General features: G+C 48.4%; 1 protein-coding gene across 1 annotated transcript in view; it reads right to left on the bottom strand.

Annotated features, from left to right (window-relative positions):
- The window catches only part of ACAN (aggrecan), a 52,563-nt gene that overhangs the window by 10,606 nt on the left and 20,692 nt on the right, over positions 1-21,265 (bottom strand). The window contains exons 2-14 of the mRNA XM_074601265.1: positions 17,226-17,302; positions 16,315-16,686; positions 14,842-15,016; positions 14,162-14,289; positions 13,268-13,561; positions 10,979-11,491; positions 10,295-10,469; positions 9,770-9,897; positions 9,355-9,648; positions 9,011-9,205; positions 6,411-8,342; positions 6,209-6,350; positions 4,752-5,968 (exon numbers count right to left, since the gene is read on the bottom strand). Coding sequence (XP_074457366.1) covers positions 4,752-5,968; positions 6,209-6,350; positions 6,411-8,342; positions 9,011-9,205; positions 9,355-9,648; positions 9,770-9,897; positions 10,295-10,469; positions 10,979-11,491; positions 13,268-13,561; positions 14,162-14,289; positions 14,842-15,016; positions 16,315-16,686; positions 17,226-17,295 — 5,635 coding nt within the window. The 5' untranslated portion in view covers positions 17,296-17,302. The remainder of the gene's footprint in view (positions 1-4,751; positions 5,969-6,208; positions 6,351-6,410; positions 8,343-9,010; positions 9,206-9,354; positions 9,649-9,769; positions 9,898-10,294; positions 10,470-10,978; positions 11,492-13,267; positions 13,562-14,161; positions 14,290-14,841; positions 15,017-16,314; positions 16,687-17,225; positions 17,303-21,265) is intronic.

Below are 21,265 nucleotides of genomic sequence, written 5' to 3'. Positions count from 1 at the left end.
CCGAGCCCTGAAAAAACTGTGTAGTTTTCCTGAAGCTGTGAGTGACCGGTTTAGAAATATACACCAGGATTTAAACTCCTGTTTTTATTCTGCAGAGAGGAAAAGGTAAGACTGAAAGGCAAGACATTTTCCGGATGTCCAACAGTCCCTGTTGTGCCCCTCACCCTTTCTTCGTAAAAAAATGCTCCTCCTTGCTCCTTGTAAGTGCAATTATCCAAACAGGGACCCAGAGACCAGCTAGATAATTATCTTCTAGAGATTGAGGAAAAAAAAATCCAGGTACAAATTAAATTTGCTTTTCAGAGACTCCTGGGAAGTTTGAACTGCTGATCTGATAGCTCAAACAGGGAAGGAAAACATCGGAGCAATTGTGGGGTGACTCCTGCAAGAAAAGAATAGGAGTCGGGGAAAACAGTTCTCACATTTTAAATAAAATACTAGCATTGAACTGAATCACATCAGCTGGTGACTTATGATGAGCACTGAAGTCATTAAAATAATTAACTACAATAATTAAACCAAAGCCGCCACGGAGGAGAAGCGGCAGATATTGCTACAGCCTTAAAAAGCTATATTCATCTAGAGAACAGCAAGTTTCCAGGGGAACCTGTTGATCTGCTGGGACCTTCGATTTGTCCAACGCTCTCATGGAAGGAGAGCTCAGGAAATTTGGACATCTCTGCCTCCAAAATATTATGTGTAGAACAAAACTGACATGTATATAACAGTAGTCCAGGACTGTAGGTTGCCTCTTCAGAGAAAGGTTTTAATGAAGCTAATAAACTTCTGATGCAAAATAGACAGCATATCCAGGAGACATCAAATCATCTGGTCAGCCACAAACGGTCTGTGCTTTTGCTTGTCTCTCAGCCAGGACTGGTACCTCCATCTCCTTCTTGAGAGCATACACCTCATTCCACATTAGGTGAAAAATTATGAATCGGGTGAATTTTTCTAGACTTCTTTTCTTCTGGGTTGATCTTCTCTGGACCAACAAAACTCTATTCATTGGACTTCGAAGGCATTAGGAATGAGGAAAGCCCATCAAGACCTTTCCTTATTTGGATTCTAACCTTCAGCTGTGTCGGGGCCATAGGCAGCAAACTTCATGAACTCATTTCACCAGAGAGAAGCAAAACTTAACATAAATAGCTGCCATTTCAGCACATTTCTCTTTTTTCCCCCAGCTAAAGTGAAGTGTTTAAGTCATTGACTGGTCAGAGTGCTCCAAACCACAGCCTTTCACTGAAGTGCCAGCATGCTTTTTTCAGCTAATAATTATTTGTCTTCAAATGTTACCCGAAGCAAAAAAGACCCGCTGAGTTGGCAAAACTCTGGCTGAAGACGCCAAGCCTATGGACAATTCTTCAAGCTTGCGGGGTTCCTGTCCTCGTGGAGGAATCAAACTGCTGACTAAAGACATGTGCACGCACAGCCTTCAATTTGGTTAAATACTCAAAAATACTGGCACTCCAAGCGTTAATTGTTGGTCTTCTTGTGCTTCTGGCTCTGGCTTTTAGAGAGAAGGAGAGGCTATAGCAGAGCAGAAAAATATAATTCTTTGTAAATCATCCCACTAAAAAGACTGTTGGATCTAACTGGAACCCTTCAACAACAGGACAAGAGGGCAACAGCCACATGCCTCCCTGCTCCTCACTCTGAGCTCCTTCTGTAAGCTGAATGAGCCTCACCCGTGCTTTAATGTTCGTAAAAATTGATTGCACTTAATGGGCATCCATTACATCCTACAAACTCTGAGGCACGAGGTGCAGATATTAGAACTGATCTTTTTGCGAGAGCTAAATTTCAACACTGGAAAGCTTCAGGTAAAAAAGCAGCCACAACATGGGAAATAGCATTTTGGGTTCCAGCCTATGGTTCTTCCTTGTAGACTTTCCATGTTCACAATCCCCAGAGCACTGTAAAGAGTAACGACCCAAAAAAGGAAATCTGTGGTTATTTTTCCTTTTTATTTTTCTTCTTTTGTCATGACTTTGCTCTAACTCTCTAGAATAAGTTCGCCTTGTTGCAGAGGCATTGCATGTTCATGATCAACACACTTTCTTTCCACCTGGATGAGCTTCCTTCAGACCCTGACCAGGACTGCCTTTAACCCTATAGGGACACTGTAGTAAAGAAGCTTACCAATGGAAAGAGAAGTTTTACCCTAGAGTATCCCTGGTGGGAAAACCAGTCACGCATGTGTACTGCACGTGTACAGCCCACCTCTAGTTTATAAAGAGTCTACAATTAAACTTCATGCAGTCGTCGCTTACCTCTCCCTGTCACCTGCTAAGAAACCCCAGCTGCTACGTCGTCATCTCTGTGACTTGCAAATACACAACACGTTCCAATTTCAGAACATTTTTCAAGCTTCTTCACACATGAGCTGCCGAACACATGGTTTTCTTTCAAAATACTTCACAAGAATGTTGGCTAACAAACGCTCCGAGGAATCTGGCAATCGCCTTGTGGGTAATTTATAAAAAGAAAAAGCAGTGAAATAAAACCATACTTTGGGGCCAATATGTTTTTTTAATTTTTTTTTCTTTTTTTTTTTTTTTTCTGAGCCTCACTGGCTAGTTTCCTTCCTTTCCCTCAACCCTGCCTTTGCTGGCTTGTTTTTATCTCCAGGCTTGGACGTGGCAGCGAGCATGGCCCAAAAGTAGAGCCCATTAGGTGTGGAAGGAGGTCTTTTGGGTGCGTAACCCCTGCAGCACCCTGCCCATCCACAGATGCTGTGCCAGGCTGGACCAGTGCTGCAGGAGCAACCCCACCGAGTTGCCCTCACCCAGTCCTGCAGCACCCGCTGTGCTCAGCAGAGACAGGCAGGACCTCAAACGTGTTACAGGTAGGACTGAACAAAGGTTTGTGATTACCTGTTTTCTCAGAGGGAGAGAATTGACGCAGAGGGAAATGCAGTGACTCATTCGAAACACTTTGGGGATGGAAATGATGTTAGAAACCAGGCTGAGCTTCACAAAGCCCTGCACTTACAGACTCCTAAGGGGTCCAGAGCTATCTATGCTGAATGGTGTAAATTAACCAAAAAGAAGCAGTTCAGGAGGTAATGTGGGAAGGGGCTGGAATTAATGTTACTTTTGCTAGAAGGAACTGAGCAAATCTCTTTGCACATACGTTTTGTACCATATATAAGCAACACGTCCTACACAAACGTGCAGCCCATTGAGAACTGACCATATGTAGGACCTTCATACAACAGCACAAGGATTGATGGTTTTGAAAAGGGGCTTGTCCCCGGAGCCTGCTCCTGATTGCAGCAAACTGAAACCAAGCTGTGGCCAGGGATGTCGTGGGACACCTTGTATTACCGGCATTGGGCTCCTCCCTTGGCCAAGAAGCAGCCACCAGCAAGCGCAACAATGTCCCATCTCATTTTCTTCTCATTGTAGTATCCTAATGCCTCCATGGCATGTGAACACTGCTCGGGGGATGCTCATCAGAAAGCTAGCGGAGTGTTTTCACCATAAATGGTTACTCAGATTTAAATATTGTGTCTGTTTATACTTGGCAGCGAGGGATCCTACCAAAGACAGAGCGCTAAAACACCAAAAAGGGGCAGGATGGGAGGAAGGGCATTTATCAGCAGAGCTGACAAAAGGTAGCGATGCTCTGAGCGTCGTCTCACACATTTATCCCGTTCTAGCTGCAAAGAACACCATGAGATACAGACCAGAGGGCGATCATGCTCTGTGCCAAAGGGAGTGGAGCAGTTTGCCCCATCCAAACACTGCTCTCGGCACGGGTGATGCTGGTAGGAGAGATTTTTGTCCCCAAGCTGTCTTGCTTTGCCTCTTACCCCTTGGCACTGCAAAGCTGCTGATGGCCAGCCTCCCACTCTGGAGCAAACGCGATGGAACGCTCAGGAATACAGGCAGCAAGTCAACACATCACGGAAAGAGAAACAAAACAGGGCAGAGACTTGCAGCCTGTCTTATCCAACTTCTCAGCTGCATTCACTAGCCAGGGTGGAAGTCTCTGGCGGGTGGAGACGTCCTTGCTCTTGTTTCCACATGAGAAGAAAATGTTTTCTCTTTGCTATAGCAATGGCTAAGAGCAATTTAAGAGGGGGCGTCAAAGTTCTAGTGCATTCCCCAGCTATATCACACCCAGGAGCCTGGTCACAGCGGCTCTCAATGACCATTCACAGAATACTCTTTTTTTGAGCCCCCACCTCCGGCAATGCAGAGGGGTGGTCTCACCTACATCTCAGCAATCACCCACGTACCCCGGGGGGCACAAGAAGGTGATGCCCCCGTCATGTTTCTGGCAAGTGCCAGTTTCGCTGGGCTGCTCCTCAAGGCTGGTGTGCAGCCGTGTCCACCAGGAGTGGCTGATGCCGACTGCTATGGTGCAGTGGAGGAAGGCCAGATATGCATCTCCTGGTGCTTCCCTTGAACTGGTTCTCTGCTGCTCTCCCCAGGGGCATGTAATTGCTGTGGGCAGGCAGGAGGGAGGTCCAGGAGGCTTCTGGGGATGGGGTTATGCTGACCGGATAATTGCATTATCTGTCCAAACACAGACTATCATTTGTTAAGACAGAACCTATTGAACATGACCTGTGGAAAACCCCACGTGTTTATGGTTTCCCACCATAGTAACATTTTGCTCAAGCCTGCTTCTGTGTCAATGTTCTCTGCCGCAGAAGAAGTAAAATGCGACAGCTATGCCCCCTCCCTCCCTTACCCCCCATAGCAAGTTCCCTTCCATATAAGAAGAAGACACGGTACCTTCTGTAGTGGGTCCTAATGCATCTATTGCTTCTTGTGAAACTTGAGGCAGGGCAGCAGTAGTGGTGGCCAGCAGATGAGGGTTGTCTAGAACAACAGCTGTCTCCATCTCTTGTCCTGACACTGCGGGAGGGGAGGGCTCTATTTCGAGCTGAGCCTCTTCAGGGTTCCTGGGTCCCTGTGTTGGTTCAACATCTGGAGTGCTGGTACTAATTACAACGTCTGGGACAGAGGTTTCCCCTGAAACGCCTGCAGCTGAGTATGTCACAGCTCCATATGTTGCGTCAGGAATTTCCTTCTCCTCGGGAGCACCAGAGGGCTCACCACTGGCCAAAGATGTGGCAGCTGTTTCGAGGTTAGCAGCAGGCAACACGGATGCTTCTCCACTGATTTCGTGGGCTGTGGATGTTTCTATGCTGAATTCCGGAAATGCAGATGTTTCCCCACCAGTTTCATGGGCTGTGGATGTTTCCATGCTGATTTCGGGAAATGCAGATGTTTCACCCCGGGCTTCTTGACTTGTGGATGTTTCTATTCTAATTTCAGGAAACGCAGAAGTTTCCCCACTTAATTCTTGAACTGTGGATGTTTCTATGGTAATTTCAGGATAGGCAGATGTTTCACCCCTGGCTTCTTGACTTGTTGGTGTTTCTATGCTAATCCCAGGAAATGCAGAAGTTTCCCCACTTACTTCTTGAACTGTGGATGTTTCTATGGTAATTTCGGGATAGGCAGATGTTTCACCCCTGGCTTCTTGACTTGTTGGTGTTTCTATGCTAATCCCAGGAAATGCAGAAGTTTCCCCACTTACTTCTTGAACTGTGGATGTTTCTATGGTAATTTCGGGATAGGCAGATGTTTCACCCCTGGCTTCTTGACTTGTTGGTGTTTCTATGCTAATCCCAGGAAATGCAGATGTCTCACCTCGGGCTTCTTGACTTGTGGATGTTTCTATTCTAATTTCAGGAAATGCAGATGTTTCCCCACTGATTTCATGGACTGTTGAAGTTTCTATGCTAATTTCAGGAAAGGCAGAAGTTTCCCCACTGATTTCGTGGACCGTCGAAGTTTCTATGCTAATTTCAGGAAATGCAGATGTTTCCCCACTGGTTTCATGGACTGTGGATGTTTCTATGCTAATTTCAGGATAGCCAGATGTTTCACCCCGGGCTTCTTGATTTGTGGATGTTTCTATTCTAATTTCAGGAAATGCAGAACTTTCTCCACTTATTTCACGGACTGTTGAAGTTTCTATGCTGATTTCAGGAAAAGCAGAAGTTTCTCCACTGATTTCATGGACTGCTGAAGTTTCTATGCTAATTTCAGGAAAGGCAGATGTTTCTCCACTGGTTTCATGGACTGTGGATGTTTCTATGCTAATTTCAGGATAGCCAGATATTTCACCCCTGGCCTCTTGACTTGTGAATGTCTCTATTCTAATTTCAGGAAATGCAGACGTTTCCCCACTGATGTCTTGACTTGTGGATGTTTCTATTCTAATTTCAGGAAATGCAGATGTTTCCCCACTGCTTTCTTGTATTGTGGATGTTTCTGTGCTACTTTCAGGAAACGCAGAAGTTTCCCCACTTATTTCTTGAACTGTAGATGTTTCTATGATAATTTCAGGATAGCCAGATGTTTCACCCCTGGCTTCTTGACTTGTGGATGTTTCTGTGATAATTTCAGGAAATGCAGATGTTTCCCCACTGATTTCTTGAATTGTTGATGTTTCTATGCTAAATTCAGGAAATGCAGATGTCTCCCCACTGATTTCATGAATCGTGGATGTTTCTACACTAGTTTCAGGAAATGCAGATGTTTCACCACTGATTTCATAAGCTGTTGATGTTTCGGTACCACTTTCTGGCGATGCAGATGTTTCTCCACTTAGTTCACCAGATGCAGAGGCCTCACCACTTGTCCCAAAACCATAGGGAAATGTGGCAGCTGTTTCCCCACCCAGTTCCTGTGATACTGTTGGTCTTGTCACAACTTCTACAAAATCAGAAGTGACTAAAGTGACTTCTGGAAGCCCTGAGGACTCCCCGCTAATATCAGTCACTGCTGAAGATTGTCCACTTAGATCTGTGGCTCCAGAAATGTCTCCACTGATGTATGGGAACCCGGATGACTCTCCGCTGAAGTCGCCTGTCCCTGAAGGAAACCCACTGGTCTCCACGGCTCCAGACCCTTCTCCAGATAGTCCTCTGTCTCCAGAAGGAAATCCACTGATTTCTATCATCCCAGATGGCCCTTCTCCCACCTCTTGTGCAACTGATGTCTGTGTTACGACTTCCACCAAAGTGGTATCCACAAGAGAGACAGTGGGAAAGCCAGAGGTAAGTCCACTTTCCTCTCCAGATGGTAGGCCACCGGTGACATCAACTCCAGAGACCTCTCCACTGCTGTCAATCACTCCGCTCGGATGTCCGCTCATCTCGAGCACTCCAGAAACACTCCCACCAAAGTCTACATGCCCAGAAGGCTCACCACTGATGTCTAAACTCCCAGATACCATGCCTGATGCATCTTCACTTCCTGAAGGCAATCCACTGATTTCCAAAATCTCTTTTGCTTCTGCTCCTGTAATTGAGGGGGTTGTTGTTACTTCCTCCAAACTGGCATCCACAAAGGTAATGCCTGAGGCCTCTCCGCTTCTATCAATACCAGAAGTAAGGCCACTTAAGTCCACCAGGCCACTGACCTCATGTGTTCCAGATGGTTCTCCATAGACATCCAGTCCTGAGGGCAACCCACTGAGCTCGGGCCCTCCAGAGGGCTCTCCGCTAAGCTCCGGCACCCCAGAAGGCTCCCCGCCGAGCTCAGACCCTCCGGAGGGCTCCCCGCTGAGCTCAGGAACCCCAGAAGGCTCCCCACTGAGCTCAGGCTCTCCAGAGGGCTCCCCGCTGAGCTCAGCTCCTGAGGGTAACCCTTGGGCTCCACCACTGGCATCCCACTCAGTGGATGGGAACCCTGAGAGATCTCCTTCACCGCTGACTCCTATGGATCCTTTTCCCTCCTCTTGCCGTTCTGGCGCTGTTGTGACAACTTCCACCAATGTAGTATCCACAAGAGAGACAGTAGGAAAGCCAGAGGTGAGTCCACTTTCTTCTCCAGATGACACGCCACTGACTAGCTCAGTGCCGGAGATATCTCCACTAAATCCAGAAGGCAGCCCACTGCTTTCCACTCCAGATGGCATCCCACTAATTTCTGGTATCCTCGAAATAGACACTGATACATCTTCCTCTGCAGAAGATAAGCCACTGATGTCAACAATGCCAGAAGGCACTCCACTCAAGTCTCCTGAGGGCAGCCCACTTTCTCCAGGTAGAAAGCCACTGGTATGCAGGTCTCCGGATGGTAATCCACTTTCTCCAATCCCTGAATGTTCTCCACTAAGTTCAAAAACTCCAGAAGTTGGTTCTCCGCTTGTGTCTGGAACTCCAGATACCCACCCGGATGCTGAAGATGCACCACTGACTTGATGTTCTCCAGATTCAGCCACCTCCCCTGACACTTCGCTGATGGAAATGTTGGTACTTGTTTCCTCTGGTATTACAGTAGCTGGAGGAAAAGCAGATGGACTCGCTGGAAAGGAAAGAGCGAACAAAGAGAGGGAGATAGGAAAATTATTGACTAAATTGTTTTAAAGAAGCTATTATGAATCTCATGATTGACTTCACCTACAAACTGATACTTTGGGATAAAAGCACAAAGTCCTATGTGCTTGCAGAAATAATTTGGTCCCTTCAAATTTCTTAATGAACATTATATCTTAAACAACTACAAATTAAAAATCTCTGGGAAACTGTTAAAATCTTCTGTCATGGGATGATGGCAACAGCGACACCAATTCCCAGGTGCCAAGACTGAGCTACTGCTTCCTCAGAGATAACATGTGGAAGAGAAAAAGTTTGGTGCTGCTCTGATCACACTGCAGCTCTGTCCTCCCTAGAAGGCATGGCCTGAGATCTGTTTCTAGCCTGCCTTTCCCATCCCAGATACACAACAACATATTTTGTAAGGTGCTTTAACAATGCTGTGTGTGTTGGTCTTTCAGTCATTTAGTTCAGTCCTAGGCACAAATTCAATAATATGCATGTGTGCACAGCCTCACACTTTGCTAATATGGTGATAACTGTCTAGATTTAGAAGGAATTGCCTTCATCAAGGACACGGACAATTTATTTTGGGAGTGTCCCAACACTACGACACCAGCCAAGTGCGACCCAGGAGATGGGGAATCTCTGACCCACCTGAGAGCAGCAACACGTCGGTTGGAAAGACCTCTGTCCCCCAGGCTGTCTGATTCTCAGGTTGAGTGTCAAACTCCATCTCCATGGTCACTTCCTCCCCAGAGGGTACCCCCTCCACTCCAGGGATCACTTGGGTTGCCAGCACATCTTCTTCAAAGAATGAGGTGACCCCCTCCTCCTCCGCAGGTGGCAGAGCTGAAACAAAAAGATATTGGAGGGAGTTTCCAAAACTTCACAGTCCAAGATGCCGGTGAAGTGCTTTGCCCAAACCGGCACCCCGATGTGCCCAGCCTCCCTTTCCCCAAGGAGAGAGGTCTACATGCCCTGCGAGGGTGGGAGGGTACCTCTGAAGCAGAAGGCATGATGTCGGGACAGGGGGTCGGGAAAACCCGTCTGGTTGTAGTGCTGGTAGACAGTTCTCACACCAGGAGCATCCCCCCCGCAGGTGGGACGGGGGCTCACGATGGGATAGCGGAGGCTGCCATCAGCTAACCAGCCAGCGTAGCATCTGTCCAGGCCCTGCTTCCAGGCGGCGTGGAGTTGGCCAACAGAGGCCAGCGTGGAGTTTTGGCTCTCACAGTACTGCTGAGCTTCTGGGAAGGTGAACTGCTCTGGCTGGGTTGCGAAGAACACCTCACCTGAGGGATGGGAGAGAAAACAGGCATGAGTCCCTGCAACCCACCCACGCACACGCAGATGCGGAGCTGTGAAGCAAGATTTTGCTCCACAGCTGTGCCCAGAGGAAGGAGGAGAAGGTACCCTTGAGCCTGTCGATGTAGCAGTACACATCGTAGGTCTCCGAGGCTGGGCGCATGCCGTATGACCGCACACCCGGTGAGCTCTCTTTGTCTCCTACGCAGTTACTTCGGGGATTCACAATGGGATACCTATTAACAGAAGAGAGGAGGTAACCAAAGGTCAGCCTTATGTATCCTGGACTGAAGAACCTCAGTGAACCTGGGAGCAGGACAAGAGCCCTTCACCATTTAAGGTGCTCAAGTCCACTTGCAGCTCCGGGCAATGAATACAAACTTTCCTCCACTTTTCCTACATGTTAGGGGAGCTCATTGCTGCAGGATGTATACACAGGTTAGGAAACTGGTAGGACAGGTTCAGAAGAACAGGTCTGTTGGCCACTAGATATCGTAGCTTGGAGACAACCTTAGATCAGGAAGACTTTAGATGATGATGAGCAGAGCAGCAGGACAGACCAGAGTAAAGCCCCAGTTTCACAACTGAGTAGTCATTTTGAGAGGGGTCTTCCCCAAGTCGATATAGTTTTACCTGACTGTCTGGTCCCGCAGCCAGCCGGCATCGCACTGGTCAAAGCCAGCCTCATAGGCAGCCTGGAGCTGTTCGGGAGTGGCAATAACTGCGTTGTTCTCCAGGCAGGCCTTCTGGGCTTGGACGAAGGAGAAGGCATATCTACTGGTGGCAGCGCGGTAGTGAAACACCACACCTGGGAGAAGAGAAGCCATGGTGAGAGAGCAGATACAGGACAGCCCCTCCACCCAGATGCGTGACCAGAAAGTGTCTTCCCAACAACAGTGCGAGGACCAATGCATGTCATACACATTTTGATGGAGATGTCTCATTCATTGAGCTCTGCTTCCATTGAGGGTGATGTTCTGGGGATATCTTTATCAATCCTCTAGGATCTTCCTGCCTTGACTTTCCCCTTCCCTGGAGCCAGATGCACATGGGAGTGCAGAGCGTGACCATGGCAGCCCCAAGCATCTGCCAGCTGAGCCTTTTTTGGCACAGGATGGGGTGGCCCACAGCCTTCTCCTCACCCCTCCTGTCCTGCCTCAGTGGAGGCACTCAGCCTGTCCCTGACCCCAAACAGGCCTGCACACCTCCAGGGACTTGGGTGCCCTCAGGGAAGAGAGAAGCTCAGACTCTTTTCAGCTGAATGGTTACCCCTAGAAGAAACTGATCTTCAGGCCTCTTGGAGTCCTGGTGACGTACCTGTGGGGGAGATGGGCTGCTCAGGGAGGAGACCAACACCGGGGGCTGCTGTCGCTCGCTCGAGCTGATCTTCCACTGTGAACGCCGAGGCAGACTCTAGTCCTGGTGTGGCAGTCACCCCCACAACCTCTTCCACCAAGGTCACCTCTGCTGTTTCGGTGGTCATGGCAGTGCCTAAGGCTATGGTGGTGACCTCCTCAGGTACAGCCCTCACCCCTGTGACATCCCCCCTGGTCACATTCTCCTCCCCTGGGGCAGCTGTCTCCACTGTGACACCGGTGGCGAAGAGATCGGGCAGGACAGTGAAGCCCTCGTACAGCTCGGTGGCGGTGGGTGTGATCTCAATGGGCTCCAGGGTGGCGATGCTGCCACGGGCCTCCTCCTCTGTGGCGTTGCGCGGCAGAGGTAGCTCCACTTCGGTCTGGGTGACGGTCTGAACAGTGAAAGCGCTGCCCAGCTCACTTCCCGTCTCATCGATGAACTGCCCTGGGACCAGAATCTCAGCATCATCCCCTACATTAGGAGACAAAGCAGCAATCAGAGAGGACATGGTCAGTCTAGCAAAGGTGTACCGCTCTGGTGCTGCCTCAGAGAAGCAGCTGGGTATTTGCTGGCTCTGAGAGGAGCAGGGAAATCATGACAGTCTGGTAAAAGAAACGATTTTTCTTCCTCCACTGTGACTCTCTGCAACACCTCAGCACGGAGGGCATGTTCATGAGTTAGAGGCAATGAGCCACCACATGCTCCACAGCTGGTAAATCAGAGAGGACTTTCCCTGCTCTCCTCCCACCTCTCTTTAGTGGGAGCACCTTGCCCATATCCAAGTCTGCACTGACCTCTAGTGCCTGCCGCAAGGAATGTAACGTGGCCGGAGGGAAGTAGGGGAGCTTGGATAACCTCCACAGCAGGTCTGGGCCATGCGAGAGAGACAGCTGTCCTCACACACAATGCCTGAAGTCTCACTAGGATCACTATCTCCTGCTGCTCTGCCCAGGCAAAGACTTAAGAGCTCATCACACATAAGCATGCTAACCCCATCACCAAGGCAGTCTCTTCCTGTACCAAATACATTCAAACAACTTCCCACCTTCCCCCTCCCAAATGATTTTCGTTCATCTCCCCGGCTGTAGGAGAACATGCTTAACGCGCCACTGAGCAGGTCACCCTACAGCAAGGGCAGCGGTTTAAAGAGCAGCATAAAATAGAACTGGGAAGGTTAGGGAGGGATGGGACATCTCAGACGCACAGTGAGGCAGGTCTCAGCTGGGGAGGGAGAGATAATAAGGCACTGTCAGGCTTTTCCCCTAATACTGCTTTCCCTGCTCTATTTATTTCCAATTCCATTTTCCTGCTAGTTCATTACAGCCAGTACCTCTCAGACCTCAAGGGGTTCAGAGAATTAGACAGAGACGCTCAGGCAACGACTAGCTGTGCTCAGCGATTCCAGATGCGTGCCCTGAGACAGCCAGAAGGCTGTGGCTTGGTGGACCAGTCTTTAGCTTGGCCACATAGCTGGATTATTCCAAGGGGTCTGGAATTTTACAGGGCCTCCTGACACACTGATCATGCACGCATCTGGGCACAATAGGTCTGTATCAAAGGGGTTTCAAAACATATTTCAGAATACTGCTATTAATTTATCAAGGACGGCAATCCTATTTGAATGTTAGCCTCTGGTTGTCCTGAAGAGACCGTATAACACCGTGCTTTGCCCCTTTTTGTTGCAAGGAGAAGAGTGCAGTTAGAAGAAAGGGGGAGAAGCTGGGATGCTCTCGACTTCCTAGGTGCAATTTTGCCCCATTTCTGATTGCCGGAGACTGCCGCAGTCCTCATTTTATCCCAGCCTGGAAACTCATGTCTGCACCACATCACAGCACTACACACATGTTCATGGGCAGATCTGTTCTCTTTTTCCTTCCTTTCCATCTCCAGCATTCCAAGTCTTGTGCATGAAACACCTGAGCTCTGCTCCACGTATCCAGGAGAGCTACCACAGCTGGAAGGTGTGGGAGGACTGGAGAGAAGAGGGCTGTGTTACACCCACCTCCTCAGAGCCCCTTGTACAAGCCAGGCATCCGTGCACTTTCTGGACCTGCTTCCTACCTGAACATGAAGAGGGGACTAAGTTCTTTGCCAGACCTGCTTCCCTCCACCCCCAGTTTTTGAAAAAAAAACAACAAAAAAACCAAAAAAAAAGGAAATAAGCAAGACGTTAGGTCTGGTCAGGGAGTTCTTGCTTGTTGAAGTGTAGAAACACATTGCTTAGTCCCACAGCCCCAGTGCACTCACCGCTATAGCAGATGGCATCGTAGCGAGAGTCGGGGTGAGGGTACCCCGTCTGGTTGACGTACAGGTACACCGTCCGCACACCCACCAGGTTTCCTCCACAGTTGGGCCGTGCTCTGGAAATGGGGTAGCGGACGCTGCGATCGGCCAGCCAGCCTGCGCTGCACATGTCCATGCCATCCTTCCAGGCCAGGTACAGCTCTCCTGTGGTGGCCAAACGGGCTCCCAAACTGCGGCATTTGTCGAAAGCTTCTTGGAAGGTGAACTTCTCAGGATCGGTGGCATAGAAGACTTTACCTGCAATCACAACATCCATTTGCACAGGAATTAACTGTAGAATTTAATCCCAATTCCCTTTCTTTCTCCTTCCCATTCCTGAGAGTCAGGAAAAGATGAAAAGTGAATTACAGCTGAACTTCAACCCCCTGTTGGTGACCGTCTATAAAGACCAGAAGAAAAGGAGTCTTACAAACCGAATACAGACTGGAGCAAAACATACCGAACTATCTAGAGCCACAGGGCAAGTAGAGGATGAAGAACAATTTCAGTTCTGATGCACTGAATATTTCAATGGATCCCTGTTGTAAGCATGGGTGAGGGACACCTCTGAATGTCACACCCTCAAATGGATGACCAGAGACACGTAGGATGGCGTGGCCTGTGGTGGAGGTTAGACGGACTCCACCCTCTGTACTGCATTAGTCATTTGACATTAAAATTGTCCAAGGTCTAACAAAGAGACTGTAGAGAACATCTGGCCTTGCCAGGGGACGTGCTTTTCCATCTAACCTGTCTTGGCTCAAGGCCCTTTGTCTCTGTATCTACTGTTCACCAGCCCAGAAATGATCAGAGCTTTGGCTGCTTCTGCATCTAGTAACAACAAAAGCATCAAATCACCTTGCATTTGCTCTGCATAGCAGTAAACATCATAGGTTTCATCTGGCTCACGGACACCATAGGTCCTCACTCCTGGAAATTCATCCTTGTCGCCGTAGCAGCGCTCCCGGGGCCAGTGGATGGGGTACCTGGGGGAGAGAGGGTGCGTAAGGGGTGGGAGCAGGACCCTGGCAGCTACAGGAAGGCTGGGAGGGAGCTGTGGAGCCCTGCACAGGGTGGTGATTCGTGGCTTTTCCCGGGTTATGGGGAAGGATGATCAGCTGTCCTGCTCTCCTTCTGATGGTCCTGAGCACAGCAGATCCCTGGGAGCACCAGCCAAAGATATCAGGCCAGGGTGCCTCCTCAGTGGGGGATGCGCAACTTGGTACGGTTAAGCCACACTTGTGCATCTTGGCGTAGCATCTGTTTTGCTCAGGGGGGATGGAGGATCAGGATTAGGCCATTGTTCACTCAGCTGTCACCACCAGGTGAGGAGGGCAGTGGTCACTCTGCCTTCCTACTATAGATTCCCCCCTGGCAGGGAATGGCTTGCAATCCACCACCTCCCTCTGCACACCAGGAATTGCAACAGCAGCTATTCAGCAACCGTTTCTCAACCATTCTCACTCGGTGGCTTCGTTACAGAAGTCCTTCCCCATCGAGCCTGCTGTGGCTTTCCTTTCCCCTCCACTGCTCATTACCTGACAGTCTGATCAGCCAGCCAGCCGGCGTCGCACTGCTCGTACCCATCCTCATAGGCAGCTTGCAACTGCTCGGGAGTAGCAATGACAGCGCTGTTCTGGATACAGGCCTGCTTTGCTTTCTCAAAGTTCAGGGTGTACCTTGTGGAGATTGCTCTGTAGTGGAATACGATGCCTGGAAAACACAACGGCCATCACTCACACGTCTGCTAGGGAGCAACCAGCCCCTTTCCTTCCAAAAAAGTTACAGATTCAAAGAACAGATACTACACGTCAACTAGAAAGAATGAATTATTTATGCTGATTGTCTGTATTTGAGCATCTCAAGCCAAGGGTGACTTGATGGGGTCCTTTCACAGGATCTTGTGGAGCACATTGGTGAGCTAGGACAGTGACTGCTCTCCCATGGTGCTGTAGCAAAGTCATGGTGTATTAAAAGCCAGTACCCAAATAGCGGTATGACCGGTGGGAGGAAACCCGTCACCCAGAACACAGAGCTGTATCACCGTCAGAAGGACTCAGGACTTTCCTGATAGAGCTCTGTGCAGCGTTCTAAATGCACGGTGCAGAAATCATCCAGGGACTGCGCTGCTGTGCAGGACTGAAAGCTGCCACCTCCTGAGGTCCTGCTCAGCACCAAGGGTGCAGAGTGTCAGTCACTGTACAAACACGCAGGAAACAACAGCAAGAGGCAAATACAGTTAAAGTCTCCAGATCTGCTGCAAACATATCTAAGTTGTATTTTTTTGATGAATAGGGATCTTTATAAAGGATGGCCAGCGGTACACTCTGGTCTGGCACAAGCAGGCTTTAAGTCAAGAGGAAAATTCACCAGGAGGCAATGAGGGGGCTCCACTGTCAGGTGTGTACTTCAGTGCATGTGAGCAGCAGAGGCTGCCTCGTTAACTGTCGTAGTGGAAGATGTCTCCCTGTCCTACACTGGAAGCAAAAACCACAATAAAGATAAGGATTGTAGGCAACCTCTTTTATTTTATCCACCTATCACTAGGATGGGCTTTGCAAGACGGTGGGGAAAGTTTTTTCAGAACAGACCAATTCTCCGGCTGAGGGCATCCCATCTCCTAAAATGTTTGGAAAAATTAAAAGGTCTCATAGCGGCCCTGTTCCAGCTTCACCTCTCTGAGCAACAGCCCAGCGTATCCAGTACCACCTCCTGCCAAGGATGTCATCTTGCTGTCTCTGTAACTCACCTTCTGCCAGAAGACTCATTTTATTGCTGTATATTCTGCCATGAGTCATTTTACTGGTTTGTTTAGTCTGATCCTAGCCTGCTAAAATAAATGCCTGGCCCATGGCTTCTTCTCGCCTACCCATCGCCTTATCCGTGACCTGTCTGAAAGGGTTTATGCCTACGGGGAGGTCAGTACCTCCTCTGCCTGTATATTCCTTCCTCCCTTCCACCCAGGCCAGTCAGCAAGATCTTGAGAGGAAAGAGCAAGGGCAGGATCTCACCTTTCACTAGGACCTCTATTGTGTCTTGTCTGTCCTCAATCCCGTACATCACTTCACAGCGATAAATCCCGGTGTGGTTGGATCTCAGCGCCTTGATTTCCAAAGTGGCATCGGTGGGGATGGCGGGGTAATTGGGCAAAGAGATGACCTCCCTGTACTCGGTGTTGAGCCGGATTTTCCCACCGGTGGCCACTAGCAAGACAACTTCGGTACCGTTTGAGAGTTTGCTCCATTTGATCCGTGGGGTCAGCAGAGCACTGGTGTCCTGTTCCTCGGGGATGTTGAAGTAACAGGGGATGTTCAGGGAGCTTCCCAGGACAACACGCAGGGGAGACTGCTCAGGTATCTTCACTTCCAGGCCATCACTACTGTCTGCCAGTTCCCAAACAAAGCAATGGTTACATCAATAACATATTTAATCCAAAACACCCAGTGCTTCCACGTGCTCCAATGCCTATATCTGCTCAAACCTATACCTACATATTCAGACATGCCCTTTTTGGTCTAGTCTGCTGAAAATAACTTACAGAAAGGGCAGTTACAGCCATGCCTCTCATGCCACGGTTGCTTTTGTAATTTGGACCAGTGCTGGATGTGGGAATGAAGGGAATGAAGGTCTCTACTGCAATGAAGCTGCCTCCCACACTACGAGATCACACTGATAGGGTTTAAAAAGCGGAATGCTGAAAACCCCTCATTTTCCCCATAAATCTGCCTTTGCCTGGAGCTATCTCCGTGGCTCCCCAAGCACAAGGACAGTGAGAAGCTATGGCATAGCAGCCATCCAAATAGAGGAGCCCTGCGTGTACACAGAGCAGATCTTGGGTACACTTGGTGGCTGCTGTGCTTGGGGATGGGATCAGAGCGCAGCACACTGCTCAGCCCCGCGTTCCCGCACCCTGGGCACATACCTGAGAGCTCCACAGAGACGGCTGCTGTGATGACTCGCAAACACACAAACACTAATAGTAAAGTGGTCATAGTTTACCTGCAAGAAACAACAGAGGGAGAAAGGATTTATGACGGCTGTACATTCCCCGGGAGCCGAGGGGCGAGGATGCTGCTGTGGGGCAGCGTGGTACTCTCAGCCGCCCCTTAAGCCTTTTATATGTGTCTGGCAGTGAAAGCTGGTCCCTGGGGAAGGATGCTGTCTCAAAGTGCCTCTTGCTTCAGGAAATGAGTCTGTGAGACAAATAAATAAGATGCTCTGCTATGTACAACAGACTGAAGTGTTATTATAGATCACTTATTATATTGCTCTCCCGTTCTCTCTCTTGCGATTCAATCTTTCCCGTGGAGCAGAAAGACAATTTTCCATCAGATCTTCACGCTTATTATGTATTTACTCAAGATGGACCATCACATCCACTAAGCCTTCACCTCAGCACAGGAGCTGCTCCTCACCAGCATCCTCCATCCCAGCCCGCGCTGACTCTCAGGCCAGATGATTTGATGCGTTCTGTTATACCTTAAAATGCTCTGAAGGGAAATCTGCCGTCTATATGGTGGAAAAGGCAAAGGTTATAATGCTTTGGCAATACTCTTGTGTTGACAGCATACATAGCCTTAACTGCGAATGGATCCTGAACTGATAGAAGAAATCCACTGGATACAATTCTGGACATCTCAACTCCACTCTAAAAATATCCTCTTGGGATCCCTCAATTAGTCAGAGCAACCTGCTACTGCTGCAAGGTTTAGGGAAGGAGCATCCTCCTGACGTTGAATGGCAGAAGCAATATAGGGAGGCCGACTAAATTAATCCTAACTGGATTATCATCCAGTATAAAATCATGGGATTTTAAATAGCCACAAACGCTCAAGTCGGTTTTAATATTTCAAATAAAAACCATGTCCTCCAGCAACACAGCATCATTTGGCATCACATTTCAGCACTGACTCAGAAGGAAAGGCCACACCTACTGAATCACTGCTGTTTCTTTGAGGTCACCTGTCCAAATATTGGCTGTTTGACTCCAGTGATGGAGAAAGATCCCAGCTGACTTCAGCTGACAGGGAACATCCTGAGTATACGCCTATCGACCTTGCAGAAAGGTCTATTAAATATCCTCACTGGCACAAGAAAAGGCCAAAAATAAACCTCATCCTGAACAGTTCAGCATTAGCCCTTCACTTATGAAAAAATTGACCTCCATGCACTCATTCATTTCAACTTGACACCACAAAATCTTACATTTGTGAAATCTTTAGTTAATAGAGACAGCTATGCTGGCAGAAAATAGAGGAGAACAGGGCTGGAACACATTGACAGAGAAGTGTGGAGGCTTGAGTTTGCAGCTGTAGGGATGAACAAGATCAGATAGACATATCAATTTCTGCTGGGCCTGGGAATGAAATATCAGGTAAGTACCAACCTCAGAGAGAAACTGTAGAGTTGTGTGTCTGTTTGGGTGTCTCTCCCATTAGGAATGACATCTGCATAAGCAATGTATTATGAACTTCTTCTGCAGCATGACAGTTAACTTCACCATTTCCCTCTACTGATGGCCAGGACCAAGTCAACTGCCATGCTTCAGAAGAGGTCAAAGCGTTTGGCAGTCAGCTGCTGGACAATGGCAGGGGGACGTGCGCACAGGATGGGCTGCGGAGGGCAATGAAGTGCCTTCCGCTCATCGGTAAGCAAGGAGAATTGGAAACACCATCTGCTACGGATAAACAGTCTGAAATCAGCTTGGCTAAACAGCCGTACCCAAGAGTCCTTAAAGAGCTGGCTGAGTAAATTGCTGGCCCACTGATGTTCATTTATAATCTGCGCTGGAGCACTGGGGCAGGTCCCGAATACTGAAGCGCTGTGCCAACAGTCAGCCAAGATATACAACGATGAGCCTCATAAATACACGCTGGTTTGATTGACATAAATTCCAGGCAAAATAATGGAAAATCTGATACAGACTTCAACTCATTAAGCGCTGAAGAATAAGTGTAATATTAATCTTAGTCGAGGCACTTGTATATAAAACAAGTGCTTCCAAACTTGATTTTATTAGTTGGCATGATTCTAAGTTTGTCTGATAAAGCTGCCTGCATGGTTGTAACATAATAATGTAATTAGATTTTGATAAGGTTTGACTTTCATAGGGTTCGTTCAGTGCTATGAGGATATGTAATGTCAGTAGTGCACACATTGAGGTGGCTCAGCAGAAGCCTAGCTGGCAGGTCTCTAAAAGGAGCCGTCTGAGGGACACTGATATTGAAGGAGGTATTTCTGATGGGCGTCTACAGGGGTCAGTATTAGATCCGATGTGTTTCCAAATAGACTGTATTTTAACAGATTCAAATACAAAATTATACAAGGGACGCAGAACATGCCTGACAATGAGATATTGCGTCCTAGAAAGAGTCACTCAGGAGAGCTGCTGCCATCCATAAAACCAGAGAGGAATACCTCTCTGTGCATCAGTGGTAAGCGACGGGAGTACTGTGTGCACCTCTGGGTTGGCACAAGGATACCAGAAAAAGATAGCACAGAATGTATCCGCCACCAAGGATGTGAGGGCTGGAGGAAATGCCTTATGGGGGGAGGCTGGGAAGTCTGAATCTAATTATTCTAACACCACCACACAAAAAAAGACGGAGAAGTTGACAGCAGTGCACAAGTGTGGTTTCAAGCAGAAGCTGCTGTTGCTAAAGGGCTGACAGAAAGTCACCACCAGAACTAAGAGCTGGGAGCCCGACGCCAAGCAAACTCAAATGGGAAACAAACCCCACATTTTAAACAGGGGGTGGTGGAACCGGTACCAAGGGAAGCAATGGAGTTTCCATCCCTTGGTAGCTTCAAATCCAGACTTGAAGGCTTCTCTGGAAGACATGGCTTAGGCAAACACAAGTTAGTAGGCTCAATAGAGCGGTAGGTGGGCGAAGTTTAAGGAGCCTACATACATGGGAGATCGGCCCAGAATGGTTCCTTCTGACGCTAAAATTCATGAATATGAACATATCACTGTTTCCATCTCTGCTCTTGCATTATTCACCTCGCCTGGCTCTAGGCAGTACAAAGGATCGTGTTTATGAATACCCCATATATTTTTTACCTGCCTTGTAGGATCTAAGGCAAAAAAGACATCTTGTAAAATTAATCCCCTTCCCTGCTTAATCTAAGCCATCCATACCCTAAATCCGCACAGGCGAGGCATCCCCTGGCTCCATGTCAGGCAGGAAGAAAGGGATTTGGGGGAAAGCTGCCAGGGAAGAAGGATTACAGATCAGTCACTGCTATCACATGAGGCACTGCAGAAAACTTGAAGCAGACACAGCTTCTGCATTTTGACGTATCTTTGAGTTTTGTGGGAAACTGAAGTCCATTCTCTGAAGCATATTCTTGTTTAGTTAGAGGAATGCTTCCTACAAGAACAAATAACCGTGGGACTGTGCATCCAGACCCCTCCTAGAGTAGGTCACTACTTTCAGTATGGACCAGCCCCACATCGGCTGAGGACTGTCTCCCTAGAATTAACTGAGCTTGTGGGGTGGACTCAGATTATTTCTACTTGCACCATCCCAAACCTGCCATTCCAGTGGATAGCTTACATTCTCAATCTCTGGATAAAAGGAGAAATTGGAAGGCAACGATCATGTGAGTCCTGGGAGCAGGGATGGATCCTCCAGGGCAGAAGGCACTTGGAGGGGATTCAGGCAGAGGACACTCTCCTAGCCATTAGTAACTAAGTCTTCAGTCATGATACCTGCTCGAGCACTAAATAAAAGCTCTTGCTTCTCTAGGCTCCCTAAATCGGGTACCTTTCAGCAGGCTCTGCATTTTGCCAGAATCCAAGCTGAACAGTCCTGAGTGTCATGCGACAAACTCAGCCAAGAGAGGCAGGCAACTTTAGACCCGGATTACCTACTAAATAATAGAAACATCCTACAGCAGGGAAACAGAGGTGTTTAAATATAACGGGAGCTGACTGGCTGAAAAGATTTTTAGGGTCCA

Source organism: Larus michahellis, chromosome 9 (assembly GCF_964199755.1).
Source record: "Larus michahellis chromosome 9, bLarMic1.1, whole genome shotgun sequence".
NCBI classification, from domain to species: domain Eukaryota; kingdom Metazoa; phylum Chordata; class Aves; order Charadriiformes; family Laridae; genus Larus; species Larus michahellis.
This window is presented reverse-complemented; position numbering and strand designations above follow the sequence as displayed.